General features: G+C 35.0%; 1 protein-coding gene across 2 annotated transcripts; it reads right to left on the bottom strand.

Annotated features, from left to right (window-relative positions):
* Positions 1–658: 658 nt before the first annotated feature.
* LOC128987672 (protein TIS11-like) lies at positions 659–20763 on the bottom strand. Of its 2 annotated transcripts, none has more exons than XM_054408648.1 (3): positions 20492–20763; positions 3149–3414; positions 659–2254 (listed from the first exon to the last, which is right to left on the bottom strand). In XM_054408648.1, exons 1-3 carry the CDS (start codon positions 20549–20551, stop codon positions 1741–1743), a joined length of 840 nt encoding a protein of 279 aa, XP_054264623.1. In that variant the 5' UTR covers positions 20552–20763; the 3' UTR covers positions 659–1740. The 2 variants fall into 2 exon arrangements, with proteins under 2 accessions (XP_054264623.1, XP_054264624.1); XM_054408649.1 differs by lacking the exon at positions 20492–20763 and adding an exon at positions 4716–4820 and having other exon boundaries at positions 3149–3411.
* Positions 20764–21041: the final 278 nt, after the last annotated feature.

Raw genomic sequence — 21041 nt, 5'->3', positions numbered from 1 at the left:
GATTACATTATCTTTTGAGTTGACTCTTTTAAGTCATTGGAATTTATGACTGTTATTCGTTTTGAAATACGATATACCAACTGTAATACTTTGCAATTGCTCGAATTCGAGCAACAGGTGCACCAGTTTAAATAAGTGTTAGTCCTTTGTGAAAAAGAACATAATCAATTGATATATTGTTTGAAAAAAGTAAATAAAAAATTTGATATTTATTTATGTAATTTTTGTCCAATTTATCATGTCTATATTATCTATATTGCTTTATTTTCACCTCTTAATCTTGTTCTGTATCTTGGACATCCAACTTTAAGTATTACAGAGAATGAATAATTATTATTATTATTTTTAATAATTATTCTTAGTAAAAATTCAGTAACAAGAAGACACGAAACTCATTAAAAAAGTAACCTTGTCATTAAAACACAAGACTTAACTTTATAAACCTTAAAGGTTGTTAAAGTATAACCTTGTTTTAATGAAATCTGGCTGTAAGATAAGAAATATGTGTGCAATAATTATATTTTCACGTACTTTAGCACTTGTATTAAATTATAAATACAATACGTTGAAAAATATTGGAATATTTGCACATAATTAAGTTTTTACTATAGAGGAACTTAATCTAATGTTTGAGAAAGGGTGTGAAGAATATACAGTGTTTTTGTAAACGCTATAATAATGATAACTCACTTTAATACATGTAACATATAAACACAATAGTATGGCCAAGGCACCAAATGTGCTTATCCATAGAAAGTAATAAATTATATAAATACAAATAAAAAAAGTTTAAAGAACTACTAACACAAAATATATAATGATAAGCAAATAAATATAGAAACATCTGAATAATACATTGAGAGCGACTAATCAATTGACAATAAATGATCAGTCGAACTAAAATGGTTGAACTTACAAGTGGAATGAAATAGAATACGGATAAGTTTTTCATTGTCAAATTAGTACAGGTATTGAAAATTATAAAAAAACTCAATCGAATCTTATAAAACACATGAGAAATACAAAATTAACTCATGAAAGAAATAATCAAATCTTTATACAAATCTCAAATGAGAAGTGAATTTACCAACTTTTAAAAATATAAAGCTCCCTCCAAAAATTACAAGAGTCTCATAAAATAAATATTCTTGTTCCTAATATATTAAAAATTGTCAATTTCTAAATACATCTATACAATTTCAATTTGTCTCCGTATTCCAGTGAAAAAAATTTACAGTTAGACAACGTTAGTTTATTCAAAGCACACTTTTAAACCCTAAATAAATAATGGAGTATCAAAATAACAACAACTTATAAAAATACACAAATAAATAAAACTGCAGGACTGGGTATTGTCTTACTCCTAAAGATATACATGGTATCGCACTTATATTGCTTGTCTTTACTTTACGTGGAATGGTCAATCCCAATAGATCCTGCCTATACAAGGAACCCAGACTAAAATTATCAAATGTATAAAAAGTCGATCACATCAAAGTGTATCGGACAAAATAGTTGTAGAATAAAATGAATGAGACGTTCCGACGCGGAATTGAGCACATCACATTGGTAAAAGACCGGCGATTATAACTAATCCTTAAAATCACAAATCGCTCTATAAATTAAACAAAATCTTTATTCCTAACGGAAAACATCAACTCTGGAATAAATTAAGCAGTCTGCGTAATACCGTAAGAAGTAGATACGAATACAGGAGAAATCTTAATGGAATCGACCGGTTTATACACGAAGTTCACTGCCGAACTGGAACGCTAGAATGCCAGGGTTGTGGGTACTGATCCTGTTGAAGACTGGGAGTCTGGCGTCAGGTGAGCCTGGGGGTGGAGGGGGGGACTGACAGGGGGACAGACTTCCAGGGGATTCCAAGGAGTGGACTAGAGAAGCGAACGAGAAGGCCGTATTGGATGTGGTAGACGGAGGTGGAGATGCACTACCCAGACTAGACGGAGGCGACGGAGTCTCGGCGCTGGAACCTGGACCAGGGATGAGGCACAGAGGTCTAGGACGATTCTTCATCGCGTTGGCTCGAGCCTCCTCGGCGTTGTGGATGAAGTGGCATCTAGGACCGTAGGGACAGAAGCCTGAAGTGTGGAAGGTGCGGCAGAGTTCCGTCTTGTACTTGGGGTGTCTGACAAGGTTGCGCAATTCGTGTCCTCCGTGTGCGAACTGACACTTGTCGCCGTACTTGCATTCGCCATTCTCCTCGAACGGTCTGCACAACTCTGTCTTGTACCTGTAACACGACACAATTGTTGTAGAAATACTGTTGGAGCTACCTAGTCACAACGATAAATTTGTTTTATTTTAAGGTAATAGTCTGACTCATCCTATCACTAATGTTTTAATTACACTACGTTCAAGAGGGAAGGAAACTCAACCTGTTTTTGAGTGTACCTATGTTCCATTCCCAACCCTACACTTAACCACATAATTAATTTAACCAATTGACATGCCCTAGGTAATTTATGCAACTAAACACATGGTTAGGATTAGGATCCCTTGAAAATGGGAGGAGTTTTTACCTCCCAAAATGTTGCGTAATTAAAAATACTAGTGATAGGAAAATTCTATCTTGCAAACTGTTTTAACAATGTTACTTCCCTACATCGTAAACTATACAGTTACCGTGATTAGTTTATGGTGGAATTTTAAATTGTTAAGTAAAATGTTAAAACTAGAATTGTAGCCAATCAATGGTAAATTAAAGTCTTTTTAAAATACATTGACAAATAAATAGACATTAGTACCGTCGGTGAATGTAGGGGTGTGTTTTTGTTCGCGATTTTGTTTCTTGTTATATCTTGTACTCTAAGACTAGATGAAACAATTATGAACAATATCTTTTCCTCGGGTTTTATAACCAACCAATAAAGCAAAAATCATAAAATGTATTATTGTTCAGGCACAATGTGGCAACGCCGCAGTCTTGGCCGACCAAACAGCTGTAGCACTAATTCATGAACCGTCCATACAATGCAGTTTACACTTTCGTCATTACTGTTATTACCATAACAATCAGCCGGCCGGTGCGACGTTGCCATGTTGTTCGCCGCGGCCTCGTGTTAAAGAAGGTTATGGCAATATACTCATTGATAATAAATGAAATTTTCTTCAAGAAGATATTTACCTGGAGGTGTTAACGTTGACGATGGTCTTTGCGGGATCAGACTGTGAGCGGTCCAGGCGGCGGTGTGAGTTGATGTTTTCCAGTAGCAGGGAGGTGATGAGTGATCCCATGGATGGTCCTACAGGGTGCGACGCTCGCCGGGACAGAGGTTCGTGTCCGTCCAAAGGCAAACCGACGGCTCGTTCCCATCTGAGGCCCTTAGCTCCGGTAGGACTTCCGGCTCCGGATGGCACTGTTTGGCCGCCCATCGCGTTTTGCTGCTGCTGCTGTAACAAAAATGAGACTCATGAGTAAAAGGAAGACATTAAAGTCTTTTATGCCTAATCGTTACATCTAGGACTACAGGCTGTAGCTGAGAATTGGTGCACATTACTTCAGGCTAGACCATGGGGGGAGAGGGTTACGATATAGATAAAATCCATTGGCGATTGGCAGGACTTCAACCCAGAACCTCGGGGTCCGAAGTCCCACGCTCCTACCACCATACCAGCTTGCTCTAACAGATCTACGTGGTTATCATTATCTAGCCCTAAGAGATTATTGTGAACATTATTCATCAAGATTAATAAACAAATTTCCTTGTTTCGAGATGTGGAATGTGATTGATGCGGTGAAAAACATCAAAACATTATAAAAGTACACAAACCCAGACGAAGCTGGGAAAACAACAACTCACAAATCAGCACAGTACGTAGCCAAACATAAATAAAAATATCATAAGAGAGCAACATTGACTCTCTGGAGGTATGGTGGCTTTGGGTGTCTATTGTGTAGTTAATCTTTGAAAACTAATTTTGTTAACTATAGCCAAGCTATGAGAAGAAATTAATCATTTTAATTAATCCAATAACAACTAATTCGGCAGTCACCAAATCTAACTCGAACCATGTATTTTTTGGGTCCCTGAGGAAGTCACACGTTTTTTTGGTCTCACTTGACGTTAGAGTAGGAAAATGTACTAAGTGTAATTTACTAATGTATGTTTGTCCTCTACTTAGCAAGGTATGCATACATAACAGCCAAAGAGTTATGCGAAGCTTACAAAATCTTGACAAAGCCAAATTGTGGCCTTACACTATTTTGGAATTCAGCATAAGCCAACACTAGGTCACATTACTTAATATGTGCAAAAAGATTTTTTTGTTCGCCAATACCACAAAAAACTCTTTTGTAAAAAATTTACATATTTTTAAATTAAAGAATTCTTTACGATTTACGAGCAGTCTCGTCGTCTAACCGATCGTGGTGAGTAGGAGAAATAAACTCGATTTTGTAAATAAAAGGATAAATTAACGTCAAAATGCAGTTTACCAATTTTGAAAAATCATCAGTTTTTTAAAACTGATTATTATCTTTACGGTACAAAACGTATCTGGAAAACATTCTTCAAATTAACGACGAAAAACCAAATTATCGAGTAACTTCAAAGTCCAAAAGAAAAATGCGAAAAGCACAGTATCCAAGGAAACCCTAATTTTAAAGTAGGCCAAGTCGGATAACATCAACAATTGTACGAACGAGGTACTGAAAAATACTAACATCCCTAAACAAATCCTACATAACCTACCTTAAAATCCAGAGATTGACTAAACTTTCTTTTCATTACGATTTTGTTTTAAATAGAACAGGAAAACTTGGAATTTTGCATGAATGAACGATAAATAAGGTTAAATTAATGCGCTAACACAACTCACTTGTACTGTAACTAAGGTTACGAAACCCGAAATTAACTTCCTAAATAGATACAGTTTAAATAGACACGCTTTAAATATTTAACTTATCAACCCCCAAGGCCGAAACCACCTAACCTAACTCAAATGATAAAATTTACTACCGTGTGTTGAGGACTGTAAGCAAACTCGAGATATTTACGTAGGCATAAAATGTGTTCCAACGTGTTTGACTGTGACTGCAAGTGATAAGACTGTTATCATCATAAGCCTGGTCTAGCGTAGACAAGATGGCGGTTATGTCAACAGATAAGGCAAACAGGAAATACATTCTGGCTGGATGTAACTGTTCTTGTATATGTAACAGAAAGAGGCTAATTGTATCACAGAGTAAGAAAAAGTGCAAAGAACCATCGACGTTATACAGTATAGAAAGCTTTTTCCTGCCTTTTTAGGTTATAGCACAGAACAGTATTACACATTACTCCATTAATAACTTAGATAAAATGCATTGGTGTTTGGCAAGACTTTAACCCTGGCCTCGGGGACCGAAGTCCCGCGCTCTACATATAGACCAGAAATTTTCAGTGACTTAATTCAATTATGATTAATTTTAATATTAACCTAGCCACGACTTTAACATATACATGTAATGACTACTTCTAAATATTCAAACTGTGGATTTTATACTTGCCCGAGTGTATACGTCATCGAACAACAATATGAACAAATGCCGAATTTCTACAATATAATTATAAAAATTACAACCTTGAATTGAGGTTATATTTTTGAGGAATGAACATGGCCAGCCAAGCATAGCATTGCATGCCGGGTAATTAACTACTGTAACCATTACGTAACTATAGAACCACCACAGGCTGGCTAATTAAAACAAAAATTATACAAATTACACATTGCTTCTGAAACAAAAACATCTTTTTGTGATTTTGTTGACTCTGACATTTGTAAATTATTACTAGAGTCGTTTTCTTTTGGCTTTTTCGTGTTTTTGAACATAAGCAATTTTAAAATTAATTAACTAAAATCGACATTAAATTTAATTGGACTACAAGTTATAAAAGGTTTAGCCTATATATTTCTTTTTGTCAATTTGTAAGCTTATACGGTTTCCACTAAGATTATGCAGAGCTGAGTTGTTAGTAATTTAAAGCAACCCTCTTTTAAATTACTCCTATTCACCATACATTTTGTAAAACAAAAAGTTCTGTTGAGTTTTAAAGGACTCCCAAAAGCTCATTTCAAGTTAGAGTACTCAAAAAACATTCAAAATCTGCCATGAATTCTAAATCTCACTTTAAAGAGTATTTCTTATCAATATTTATGTCAATTTCCAAACTGAATGTTAATTTTTGAATTTTTTAGACCACAAAATGTTTTACTGTAGTCATAAACCACTTAATCGGAAACGAATACTATCATACATAATGACAACTTCTATATCAAACTAATAAAATACAGACAGTAAAAATACTAAATAGGTTACCAAATGTTTCTTGAATTTCCAAATTCCAGTGATATTCCACATTTTGACGATATTTAACTTCTAAACCCGATGAAAATCTTGACAAAATTGCAGTTTAATGTAGACAAGTTTAGCACACGTCTGCACCGTAGAGAAGGTGGTTATGTATGAACCGGTGGGGTCATGTTTAAAGGAGTGCGGAGGGTAGGGAAAAGGAAAATTCCTCCACGAAAAATCTTTAGGGTTAAGTTATTCTACAAAACATACTAGAAAACCAGTTTTAGTACGCTTTTCATGAAACTAGTGTACCGGTATGACTAATAAGACATTTTGAAATATCTCTTTCAACTGTTTAACGTGAATATGTATAAAAATTATTATTATCGACCTATTTTTATTTTTTTGGAGTCTAGCATGTTGACGAAAGAATACGTGGTACAAAGAAAAATTTAGTACAAAGAAAAACATGTTATAAATACACGAAACTGTTTGGTAGGATTCTTAAAGATTTTTCAGAGGGATGATTTTCAACGGAATTTGAGGCAAGATGTTTCTGGAAATTATAGTAGGGTGGGAATAACTTTCCAAATATGCCCCCCCCCCCATTTCTTTGAAAATACTCTCCCTAGAAAGTCATTTTTCAAAACTGTCAAATCTCTTATGTATTTATTACAACACGTGTTTCTTACTAAAAAGTTATTTTCCCCAACTATTAACATTTTCCATTCCCCCAAATGAAAATGTGAATAGTTACGTAAAATAAGTGTTTAATTAGTCTATATTAATTATCATATCAAAAACAGGATAAAAAACGATGACTCTACTTTGATAACAATAACAAATCTTCTGCGATTTCGAACATAACCTCTTTGGAATAATCAGATATACCCAGCGATGTCTTATGATCGTTGGAACTACTGGTATAAAACATTCTGAACTATATACACCTTCTTCTTTGCATTAATTTTAACCCAGTCACAAACCCTTTACGCAATTACATTTGGGTTTTAACTTTAGGAAATAAAAAACCAAACAGGACATAGACCAGGATGTTATGTAAGGCTTTCGCCAGACACTCATTAGATAACCAATTAGTTGATGAAATCCAAACAAGAAAGATGCATTAGAACTTTGTAAGGGATTTGCATTGACTGTACTGTCCTGAGTTACTTCATAAGAACATCTAGAGAACTAACATCAACAAATTGTTTATAGAAATACATTGAACATTCATTAATTGGAATTTTGTTCCTACTGATTCAGCTTAGGCCTGATTCAGATAATAGATTAAAACTAGTGTTTAATAATATTATTAATCTGGGACATATTTATACTGTTTACACTTTACAAAAAAGAAGTCGTTAAAACTAACAATAAACATAAAATTGATTAACAGAACTATTTCAATAAAACAACTCCCATATTGTTAATAGTATCGTATATTAAAACCAACATGTAAGGTAAATGGTAAGTATTTTCACTATCCTTATCATCTTCACAAGCGATATATATGCTAACAAAAAAAAATGTTAAAGGGAGCGAGCTGGTCTATTGGTAGGGACTTTTGTCCTCGAGGTCCTGGGTTCAAATCCCTCCTTCTCACCAACGGATTTTATATGATAATACAGAAACTCCTAGCGTCCTTTTACAAAGAAATATAACAAATCCTTCAAAGATTGGATTATTTAGGAACGCGGCAGCGTTCCGCCCCGCCAAGTCCCCCAGCGGTACACAGCTGCTGCAGTGTATATATACATGACGTGACAAAGTGGCTTTTTACTCGTCTATAGCTCTGAAGAAACAAAAGCTATTAAAATAATTGTTCATCCACTGGATAGGGGCAATCATTCTTGGTAAAATAAAAAAAAGAATGTAAAAAAAGGTTGTGTTTGAGCCAAGAAAAACTAGTTTGAAAATTCACAAATTTTCCGTGTTCTCCTTCTTCTCCTTAAATGTTGACGGACCTACAGCCCAAACCACTGGCTCAATTTTAATGTTTTTTATGTTGTTTGAAAGCCCTTAGCGTGTAGATGTGCCTTTTGAGGGTCACAAGTCGGTGCGTTGACCCATAAACCCTTGGCAAGCCCTCAAAGTACGATTTTGGCCCATTTAAATAACATGGGATTAAAATCAAAACAAAAGAAGGATCAGCTGCGATTAAATCTCAATTAATTTAAAATAGAGAAATTCATAGGAACAGCTGAAAAATTATTTTAAAACTTTTATAAAGTATTTTTTTCAGGTATACCGAATGATTTGAGCTACTTACTATATAAAATTACTTAGAGCAGTGATATTCCCCGATACTTTCCATTGAAAAATGCAGTGTACCGATGGTACACTGGTACAGCAGCTCGTCATTTTTAACAGTTTAATACTACTTATCAAAACATATGAAACCTAGGAACTTGAAACTTAGTACTAGTACTAAGGTTAGTTTTATGTTTTGATACACTAAAACAAATAAAACAATCGGGAAAATCCGTCTACGTATGTTAAACAAGCAAAAAAGTGAATGTAAAAAGTGATATGTAAATTTAGGATAAAAATGAGTTTTTCAATATTTGTTTTGCCTTATGCTATTTCTAACAAACCTAATCTGTTTGATGACATTTTTACTTCTCTAATAAGGGCTCACTTTACACTAGTCTTTAGATATACGGGTTTAATTATCGGAACACTAATGTAACACCAATGCATTTTATATGTAGTTGTGCCCTGGTCTATATATAAGAGAAAAGAGGATTTTTATTTTAACTGTTAATTTTCTACAAAAATAAATACAATCTAACAAAAAACCACTAAGTGGTAACACTTCCCCCGCCAAGTCAGCAACCCAAAAAAGACAATAAATCACCACTTTTCCGCCAAGTAAAACAATGTAATGTATGTAAGTTTGGCCACTTGGCGGCAGACTTTTGCTTGATCACTTTAAAAAATACCATAAAATTAGTTTCATTGAGCAAGTATCTCTCCCATTAGTACATTGCTAGGTGACAGCTTATTTTACAAAACTTGACCTTATTTGTGCCACATTTCATAAAATCATAATAGTGATGGTTTTATATTTACTGATTACCTCGAAATTATTATACTTAGTTGGACTAATTAATTAGAGAAGTTGATTTGTGAAATTATCCACGAACGTAACTTAAATGAAAAAAAAACCAAGCAAAAGTCTGCCGCCAAGTTGCCAAACTTACATACATGACATTGTTTTTCTTGGCGGAAAAGTGGTGATTTATTGTCTTTTTTGGGTTGCTGACTTGGCGGGGGAAGTGTTACCACTTAGTGGTTTTTTGTTAGATTAACTATTTACTACAATATAGTACAAACATTTTGAATATAGGCCTATGTTAAAGCAACCAACGCAACAATACTTGTGTAAGCTCATGAATTTACACTACTATCAGATTAGCGGATGGAAATTAAACAGTAGAAGCATAGAGTACGATGAACCTATGCAAGGACTGAATTAAATTAACGATGAAGTACAATCATGGCAATGCTTTTGCTGAATATGGCTGCACTTTTGTTTACGTCCTACACTCATTCGGATGAATATATCGATCGATATATCGATATTTTTATTCGAATGAGTGTAGGACGTAAACAAAAGTGCAGCCACATACAGCAAAAGCATGTTTTAATCATTTAAAATCTGCAGCACTTGTCTAAAGCTCATATAGGCCGCATTCCTCAATACTAAAGACTCTAATTTTGTTTTTACTTTTATAGATATGTCAAGGAAACCATTATGCCCTTTTGAGGATTATCCATAAATTTAAACCTGTCCCTGGGGCTTAAGTACCTTTGTCAATAACTTTATTCTGATAAAAATCAGGAATCGACTTTAGTTAAAATATGTAAATGTTTCGGTCCGAAATGTTTTATACAAAACCAAGAGTGAACTGATTGGAAAAAACCTTCAAAGGTGTTTTAGTACCTAGTATGTTTTCTGTGGTCGTAGTCAAAATTTGAACAAAAATCGGCTACCTGACAACCAACCAGAACCCATGGCTACGAATTAAACGGCTATAATAATAATAATAATAATATCACTTTATTGTCATAAAACATTTCACATTTCCAGCAAAGCTGGTGAAACAGATGACATTGTCATTTCTTAGCTAACAAAAATAAAAATTAAATCTAAGGATTAAAATTAAACTAGTCACTTTTTAAAAAACAGTAATTTAAATACTCTTCTATTGTATAATATTTCTTTTTTAAAAGGAATGTTTTAAATTCTTTCTTAAACTTTACAATGCTATTGATATTTTTAAAATGAGCAGGTAGACCGTTGTAAAGCCTCAGACTCATATAGTACGGCGATCTTTCATACAGGCATAGCCGATGTCTTGGATACTGCAAATTATTTTTTAAACGTGTTTGGTATTGATGAATAAATTGATTGTTTATAAATAATTGTGCATTACTCTTGAAGTATACCGGAGTTTTATAAATATAAAGTGAAGGTATTGTTAACATTCCATATGTTTCAAAAAGCGGTTTACATGACTTTTTTTGCGTGTAAATGATAAGATTCTTAAAAACATCTTTTGTATCTTAAAAATAGTTGAGGCATATGATGTTGAGCCCCATAACTCAATACCATATTGCATAATGAAAAAAAATATGGCATAATAAACTATGACCTTTGTTTTAGAATCTATTATGTTTCTTAAAACATACATCTGGAAACAAGCTGTATAACGTTCAAGCTGTTGTTTAAGAAAATGTTTGAAACACTCTCTATGCAGAAACACTCAACGACAATTTTGTGTTAGCTGCGATTCGATAAAAACTAACTGTGTTTAAAAAAATTAAACATACAAGCTATAATGCTTTTACAATACTCTACAGAGAAACTAACTGAAATAGTCTGCCAGCTGATCGGTGGCCAGAGGACAGCGGAAGCGATGCGAAAGCAAAAGTGGTTTGGACGATTACCGGAGTTGTGTAACCGAAGAAAGCGATGAAAGTAGAAAGTGAGAGCCTACTCTGTAACTCTACTGGATTGACGATGTTGTCATGCCATTCGCTGGCACTGCTGGATGTACCTGAACTTTGTACAATGTAACTGTAAAATGATCTTAAAATATTTTTAATCCTTTGTTCACATCCTAGGACGCTATGCTCCAGCTTGGAACCTATTTACACATTACTAGGGTCACGGTATTACTACAAAATTAAAATTCATTGGTGGTTGGCAGGATTTGAACAATGGATCTCGGGGATCGAAGGGCCACGCTTTAGTAGATCAGCTCCCTCCCTCAAAATATGTTTGGTTACACACGGTTGGGTGTTCCGAAAAGTATTTTAGAGTTTGGGGCGAATATCAAGAAAATTGGTTTACGTCTGACATTACCACTGATTTGAGGGCTAGTAGGCCCGATGGTTTATATAATTGCAGAAAGATGTATTATGAATACATCATTCTAAATAGTCAGACCCAAACGTAAACCTAACCTAATTTGACCTACCAGAAAACCGCGCATTAAAGTCTTTTCAGTACATTTTACAAATAATGTCCTTGACATAGAATATCGATAGAACAAACTTGATGCCGTACTTGGTGAACACTTCTGTGGATTTGCGGAAACTTTTGTCGTTGGCCGTGTCTAAAATATACACACAAACAAATTTATGTAGAACACGCACGCGTATAGTGTTCGCTTAGAAATCAAAAGTAAGTATTTTTTTAATTGTCCGAAACTCCAGCTGTTTTGATAATACATGTTTCTGGCTAAACATCAGCTGATCTTACTTGTAGTCATTTCAGTAACAAATTTACATGCATTCCACTCATCTTAAACTCAGATATAGGCTTAGATAGAAATTCGCCTCAGTCACATTTCAATCTCACAATAACAACAGAGATGTGAAAAATTAAAATTCTCAAATCAAAATGCATACCATGCACTTCCCTCTCACACACAACATTGTACGACTTCCACACAAACCTGATTAAAAAGCCATAAACCCTAAGGAATGCAGAAGGGAAAGTGAGCAGCAGGCGAGGCAAGAATGCCGGTGACATAAACTATACAGAATGGAGTAATGGAATAATGACAGTGGTTAAGCCAAATGGGGCGATGGAGTAACAGTGGAGTTGTACAAGCAAGGTCGTTCTGGAAATTGGAGTTTACAAAGTTCATCCAGGTGAGTTCTCGGGTTATCCTGATCTTCCCGGGTTTCGAGTGGGACAGCGCTCAAAACATAGAAGCCATCAGGGCACTTTTCCACTGTATTGTGTGAATTGCTGTAAAACAATCTCAACATGTACGATAGACGAAATAAAACTAGAGTTATTAGATACCGTTGTTAGATCATGGACAACACCAAAACCCCTTCAAGGACTTTAAAGTGTATTTTTCATTTAGTGCATAATTGACCATTTAAAAAAACAATGATGTAAGAGGCTAAATGAAAATATCAATGGCGAAACTTAGAAACGTTACATCCTCTCTTATTGAAACTTTTATAAGGTTGGCACGTCTGTATTCGAACGTTACACATCTAAAGTTTTGTAGACTTTTCATCCCATTGTAAATCTTGAAGTTCGTGTTTCGTGTCCAGTTCATGCAAGATGTATTCATGTACACACAATTTTGTTTCTATTAATTTAGGGATATTTTTATGATTTGTGCTTTACTGTTTGGTTATATACCTAGGAGACCAGTTATTTTGTATTATTAGATCGTTGTAATTGGTTAAGTGAGGTCTTAAATTACTTAAGACAAGAATTGTAAAGAAAATACGACCTTTACAGTGTAACAAAAGTAACAATAAAATTGGCTTCAGCTGTTCCAAGGATGACAAGTCTACTGGGAGTATGTTTTGTCTATGGTTTTACCGTACTCAATTTCAATACAACACCTTTCCCATTTCGCCCTTAGTATAGGTACGGTCCAAAAGCTGATTTTTTTTTAATGGGGGAGAAGAAAAATTAGACTACCGGATACTGTAATACAATTCTTTCACCTTTCAAAAATGAGCGAACCAACGTGAAAATAACGTGTAAGATAGTTACAGTAATGTAACTACATTAATACTAAAATAAACCAGTAAATTAAATTAATTCACCTTTAAATTAATTCACGTAAAAACCGTTGATATTTTTCTCATCACTTTTGATTTTGACCGTCTACAGTAAAAAGTGAACTCAAAGATTATCGCACCATTGCTTTGATTTACCACAATAATGACAGCGCAATGGGCCAGTAGGGCCCGTGCTCTGAAGGCCGTTCCGGTATTTTCCGTTTCCGGTCCGGCGGCGGATGTGCGTGCGTGCGTGAAACTACCCCATTACAGAAAGCGGACATCATAGTGATTTGACAATGGCTGATGAGTGATTTAATTTTGACCGTTCTTGAGAAGATTTCAACTTCCTTAATTAGGTGCCACCTGTTGAAATGTCATTATTATTAATTGAGATGAGGACGCCACCTAGGCCTGCGTATTTCAAAAGTAATATTACACGCTAATAGTGAAAGATGACTGTAGAATGGAGTGTGGTTACCTGTAGTAGCTTTACTGACTAAGATCAGCTGTTAAATTATCCTGTGTATTTAAGGATTTTATGATAGCTCTGTTACTGCCCAAAATCAGCTGATTTTGTATAGGTTTAACTAACTATGGAATATGCAAAACGATCGGATTCTAACTGACATTTAATCATCCCATTCTGATGATAGCTCAAATTACATTTGAATTAAGATAGTAGTAATCTATCTATCTATGACATAAACTGAGACCATAAATTGATAATGTAATTTAATTAAATGTTGAAGCAATGTCACTAATTTCCGGTTTTATAACTGGACATTAAAACTAATCCAAAATTGAATTGTTATCGCTGTGATAAATCTGTATTTTATCACATCATATTTAAAAGCTCAACGCCTGAATTAGGTACATTTCTGTCACCGGGGGATTCAAATTAAGGCATATGTAAAGTTATCTATAAACTAAATACATATATAAATGCATTATATAGCTAAATACATTTTTTAAACTCATACTTGTCGATTATATATATGGTGTTATAATCAATTCCTGCCTTGTGCATGATTACATGGAGGTATATAAAACTGTATTCAATTATATAAATTTGTAAAAGACAAATTAGGCCTACTTTATTTCCGAATTATGTAATTTAAATTATCCTGAGCAACTGTCAGCTGGTATTAAGGAATGAAAATGAACTTTAAACATGACATTCAACTTGTTTGTTGTTGTCTTTGTCTATCTTAGACAGAAATAGTTGGTCCAGTTTTGATCAGTTGGAGGTCAATAAGCGTTTGACCAGCTTGTTTAGTAAATAATAATAGTAAATAATATCCAGTATGATCAATGGAGAACTTTCGAGAGAAAGAATAGGGACGACATTGAAAAAACTGGGGGAAACTCAGTGACATACTCCTTTAATCTATGGTGAAACTGTTAAACGATTTGTCGCCTGTCCTGTATTATATATTCAACTATCGTCATAAACAGCCAGACAATCACAGAGTACAGTAAACTACAATTTTTCAGGAAAACGAGAGCTATATGTATACAATTCTAGAGAATTGACCAAAAGTTAACAAATTGATTCAAACCATGAAAATTAATACAATTGACACTAGCAAAATCACTAATTTATTTACACATAATTCCACATCCAGAAACTATTGAATTGGAACTTTAAAAAACTGACACAACCTGTTGATCGTAGAAGGGAAAGTAATGTTTTTTTATCTCTACGTCAACCGATTTTAGATTAGACGAAGGTTAGAAGACCAATGTGCTTCGTAGTTGTACTGTTTAAAAGAAAGCAACGGGTTGTACAGTAGTTTTATACTTATACGTTTATATAAAGAAACAACCATAACGAAGGGCAGATCCAATGGACAGCACATTTTGTAATATGCTGGAAGGCAATAAGGGCGATAGCACACACATTTTTATATAAAACTGCTTAAGTAGTGTACAGACAAACAGACAATCCGAAGGAAAACCACACTAGTAAAAACAAACTAATCAAAACACGAAATTCAAAAAGCCTGAGCAGTGTCTAGACTAGACTAAGAAAAAATGACGAAAACCGCATTACAATAACATTCAAATTATAAAATCGCACGTTTGGTGTCTAGACACTAGACAACACTGCCTAGACAAAATGGCGACTCACGTGACCGTCTTGACCTTCAACTACGCAAGTCAAGGTCAAGACGGACAGTTGAAGGTGAACGCTGCATCTAGAGTTTGAGGATATTTAAAATGTATGTCCTTTGGGCGTGATTTATATAGTTATGTATAATTTAAAAGATCCTACATCATTGTGTGTATATGTATATATCCATAAATGGTATAATAGCGATTATTTATAGTAAGGGGGGTGTTTACCTTCATGGTTAAACATTACAGTCACGTGTGTCAGTGCAGCCTGTTGTAACATAATAAGGCACCTAAACATTATAAGATTGTCTCTTTGTTTGTGGTCATGTGTAACAAATTGAACTAGTACCAGACCCAATTCTAAATACCCACGCCACAGCAAACCTGCAGACTAAGCAAATTTCCATTTGCCTGATTGGATTTACACTAAAATGTCTCTTGTAAAAAGGACTATCTCTAAAAATGTTTTTTGTTGTTGTAAAATGTCAATAGTTTAGTAAGAAATTAGGCTAATGTATTTTCCAAATTCGAACAAAATATGGTCATAAACAAACTACAACATTTGACTTATTCTCCATAAGAACAACATCTCCGCAACCGTTGGGCATACAACACTTCGATATAGGCCTATACAATTATTTTTTTATTTTTGGAGCTCTACAAAACGTTTCGGAGTGAAATTATGAAATTTTTGTTTTTTTGGTGAAAATGGAAAAAATCAGTTTTTAACCCCTAAAATCCCCGTTCCCACAGCCCGATTATACTAGTTCGTGAACTTGTTCGAATAAACGTAGGATTACACGTTTGTACCAAATTTCATCAAAATCGGACCATTCTTGCGCGATTCATCGCGCTAACGGACACACATTATATGAATTTGAACGGGTGGTATTTTTGGCCTCTAGGGACCTCAAAACGAAAAAGTAAATCGCCCCGGATCCAGGTCTTACCATGAATACTACGGTAATAGCTTATTCCCAATATGGGAAATTCGCTAAAACGCCTACCCACAGAAAGTCTGTGCCGAGTACCCCTATGATCAAACTAGATCAAATAGATATTGGTTGAAATTGGAAATAAACAGGCCACTGGTTGAATTAAGCTCACACAATGTAACGTTAAAACAGTTATCTTGAGTAATCTAGAATTCCTTATTATTGATTGTGTAATCGTTGTAATGTGTGTTGAATTATTAACATGGCCGATTACGTCTGGAATTTATAGATAGCGAGGTCAAATACTGAGCAACTTTCTCTACGGAAATTAAATAAGCGCTCAAATAACAGTTGGCGTTGGCATATTCAGTTAGAAAATAAACTTAAACCATCCAAAGTGTTAAATTGTAAATCAAATTATAACGTAGACATACGTGAGAAGCTAATAAGTAATAGTAAACAAATATCTAAATAGCCCTACTAATAAACATTATTTTACCATGTTTGATAGATCAACAACTAGCTTTTAAATGTCCTAAAAGTGAACTGGTTCAAAAACGACTGATACGATTAAATTAAGTTATAACAGCATTTAACTTAGATTGAGCCTAAGTCGTACCCATAATAAAACTGTTGTCCGAAAATAATTACAAGCAATTATACGTAATTACAACACTAACATCCGGACCAAATTAGCGACAAAAACAAAAAAACGACGCCATCTGTAAAAATCTTCTTTGACCCACGACAGAACGAAACGCTTTGTGCCACAAGACATTGTAAATGGTGGCACCAACCCCCGAACCCCTCACCATACAAGTGCGAGGGTCAGGTTTGGGGAGGTTTTTGCCCCTAAACAACAGGTTGCCCTCCCCCGGGTCTATACACTAGCAACCCCTCGTAAAGAGAAAGTGGGACCTTGCTTTCCGAAATCTCACAAAGAATCGCTACCCTACAGCTATGGCTGTTGTGTGCAGTTCTGACCATGGCTTAGCTGTAAACACTATTCGGAAAAGTACGAGGTGCTAAAATGCGTCCTTGATATGTAACAGGTCTAACAAAAGTTGAACTGTGTAGCCTGCATAAAATAATATCACAAGACAAACAAAATAGTAGGTTCAATATCCAAATTTAAGTTTATTATCGGAATTTAACATTTATGCAATTATTGCAAACATTAACCAATTAATCAGGTAGTATAACAGAAATACCTACAGCATTTAAGTGGTTCCACCTTAATAAACACTAAAAATATCCCTAACACATATGAAAACTTAAGTTTTACAGAAAATAAAAATAACAATAACTCCAAATTATGGTCCAAAATTTCTATTAGCAGTCACACTTAGTTGTTTGTAACTAAAGTTGTATTACTTTATTGTTTCAACTAAATAATTGAGTGCAAGATTAATAGGTAGAACACAAAATACCATCAGTTCAGTATTGGCTCCAAATGAAATAGTAATCAAACAAAACTCCACTGCCTTTTTACTAACAAAACGATCAAAGTATGAAGTAAACGTGTAGATTCAAAATACTAACTACTAAATTTTAAATGACACTCTCTTTTAAATGCAAAACCTGCACAGGACATTTTAAAATACTTTCCCGTCTAAGACTCCGAAACATCATTGTGCTATCAATTAGGCGCCAATTTTGTCACTCCCGCCAAATCAATAACCAAATCACAAAACAGCTGTTTATAAACAGAATCTTCAGACATCTCTCCTAACGGCTGGTTGACCTTGCGGATTTTCTCCACGTATTGACAATAATAGCCCTAGGATGCGGGGATACAAACAAAGCAGTGAGAAGACGTTCCTAGAAGGACTCCTAGGAATAGACAAAATCGGACAATAACCGTTCCAAGAAGTTTACGGACTTGGCGATTTGGAAATTAAATACGCACGAATAAGCGAACATGAGGAAACATTTGAATACCTAGAGCATTTGTAAATATTTCGAACCATATGGGGAAGTAACTGTACATCCGTACAATACCCTGTTTGTTTACGAAATCGGTTTAAAAGTGTTGATGGTGCGTATTTTCGTAATGTTTTTGCGTGTAGTAATAGGCTAATATAGGAATAACTATACAATCAAGTACTATAAATTGTAATTACTTGATAAGTTATGTGATTACTCCTTGCTTTCTTTATTGTTGTTGATGTATTTGTTGTTAATCATTATTATTGCAATCGAATTTCTAGTAGTTTGTGGTGGAATGTCCGAAATAATTTGGTAAAATAATTGGTACAAAATTAAATTGTAAACTAGAGTTTATCGTTGCAGAAAGAAACCCATTAGTAGTGTTTGAGAATTGTTTTAACTACCCCATATATACGTGATTGACACCTTGTTTGATACTGAGTAGCCCTATTCTACCATTACGTAAATAATATTACTTGTCCGTTATGGTGAAAAATAAAAAATATATAACTAGACGTGTTTTAAAGGTACAGTACCTATCAAGTGCACCTAATATGTTGTTGTGATGGGTGATGGCAAATGAATTCGAAATAAATGATAGTTTACTGTGAACAAAATTGCTCGATGCCGGTGGAATTAGGAATTCGCAATTACTAAAATGGCGCAGACGTTTATGTAAACACGTTTAGGATACATTCCAACTTTCCCGAAATTATACATTTTTGTACTCAATGCATAAAGTAATTCATGGTCTCAACCTTGATTTATTTACATTGTTGTTTAATTCCCAGCGCTATTTTTTACCACTGTTATTTAGTTGTTTACCAAAGTTATACTTAATTGTTATCTTCATGCAATTAGTGTGATTGTTTATTATCGTAACCCTTTATGGTTGAGTCAGTTTTTATCACTGTTGTTGTGATGTCCACACCACTCAACTAGAAACAGTTTAGCCTACTACAGTATAAATACTACGACTTATTGGTGTTTTCCAATTGTTTACACGTGTTTGCTGGGGAGAAATAACAGCGTAAGGTGCAAATCAGTGAAAATTTTAGTTGGCAGCATTCTAAACTTAAGCCGCGTTTACACCGAAGTTGACAACCAAAAGTTGTCAACCAAAAGTTTACAACCAAAAGTTGACAACTAAAAGTTTACAACTAAATGTTGCTCCTCACTAATTTAGAGCAACTAGTGGAAAACTTGTTGCCAAAGAATAGGCGCGTAATAATAAGTACAGTGTGTCAAGGATGTCGGCCATTTCAAGATCAAATTTTCCGTATTTTGGAAAAATCACCATTAAAAATCAAAATTTCAAAAAAATTCAAAATTACCTGGAGATATTATGGAAAAGTACCTACATACAAATTTTAATCCAAATCAGACCACGGGCGTGGTGTGTAGCTCTGTACACATCCAGAGTTATTAGGCATAATTAAGATATTTAAATCGAAAGATAGCTAATATTTACCCTATTATAATAATTAAAATAATTCAATAATACACATTTACAATATGTGTACAATATGGGAGAGGAATAGTTCTCCACTAGTTTTCAACAAGTTGCTTGCGCAAAGCGCGTAGCAACTAGTCTTCAACTTTTTGTTGTCAACTTTCTTTGATCTTACCGACTCTCCGCGGGAAACCAAAATTTAGTGGAAAACTTGTTGCTCCACTAGTTGACGACAGAAAAAGTTGCTGCATTTTGTAGAAAAAGCAACAAGTTTCCGAAACTAGTCGAAAACCTGGTTGTCAACTTTGGTGTAAACGCGGCTTTAGGCTATAGATTATGGAAATTGTTAGACTTTGGAATTCAATAACAACCTTGTAACTTTTAAAGGCAACCGAATATAAATTAGTGACATTGTCTGGGTAACCAAGTGGTAAGAGTATGATTAGCTTCAAATCTGAAGGTCGCTGGTACAATGCCAATCCGGGTTGATTCTGATTATGGTCTCAGTACAAAGCAATAGGCCACTAATGTATGGACATGTCCTTACAACATAAACAATCCTAACGCTGTTTAAGCAAACAAAATAATAGTGTATGCTTAGACCTATTGCCAGAAGCAAACCAACTTTTAGCCGTGACACGTGCGCTAAACAACTTTGAGACTTTTCGCGAAACTAGGCCTACCGGTTCAAGACATAAATCAACCTACCTTCAAAAGGAGTTCACTAAATTCGTAGATTGATCCGTTTGTCATGACTGCTGTAGACATGACTCGATGCACTGAAACTATCACTTGACACTCGGTGAAAAGATTCTCCCAACGGTATTCCACTGGTTAAAATCACTTCACTTTTCACGCAGCGCACTTCTGGTCGTGTACTAGTTACTTGAAACACATTTGAAAACCAAACCGTGTCCAGACAACTGCGACCCAAGCTCGCGCTACGCAGACGAACGTCAACAATCGACTGAGCAGCGAGCCGCTGCGGGCGCGTCGCAGCGAGGTTCCATGGTAGAGGGGAGGCGCCTGCCGTCTCAGCCAATGGCAGCGCAGCACACATCCTCCTGTTTCAAGGTTAGGTTCACTCTTGGTTTCGTTCGGACAACTCGTTCTGCGATTACACAAGACTAGAGCACTTCCTTGCTGTCCAGTAAACAAACCCATAATCTCAATGAAAGCGAAACGCGATTTACTTCGCTTGTTTTTCGACGCGCAAGGTTGGCGCGTTTTGTTTGTAGACTGGGGCGAATAAGAAACA

This window comes from Macrosteles quadrilineatus, unplaced genomic scaffold (assembly GCF_028750875.1).
Source record: "Macrosteles quadrilineatus isolate MER2022 unplaced genomic scaffold, UCM_ALF_1.0 Scaffold_2__2_contigs__length_208266976, whole genome shotgun sequence".
NCBI lineage: Eukaryota > Metazoa > Arthropoda > Insecta > Hemiptera > Cicadellidae > Macrosteles > Macrosteles quadrilineatus.
The sequence above is the reverse complement of the archived record's forward strand: the minus strand, read 5'-3'. Positions and strand labels throughout refer to the sequence as shown.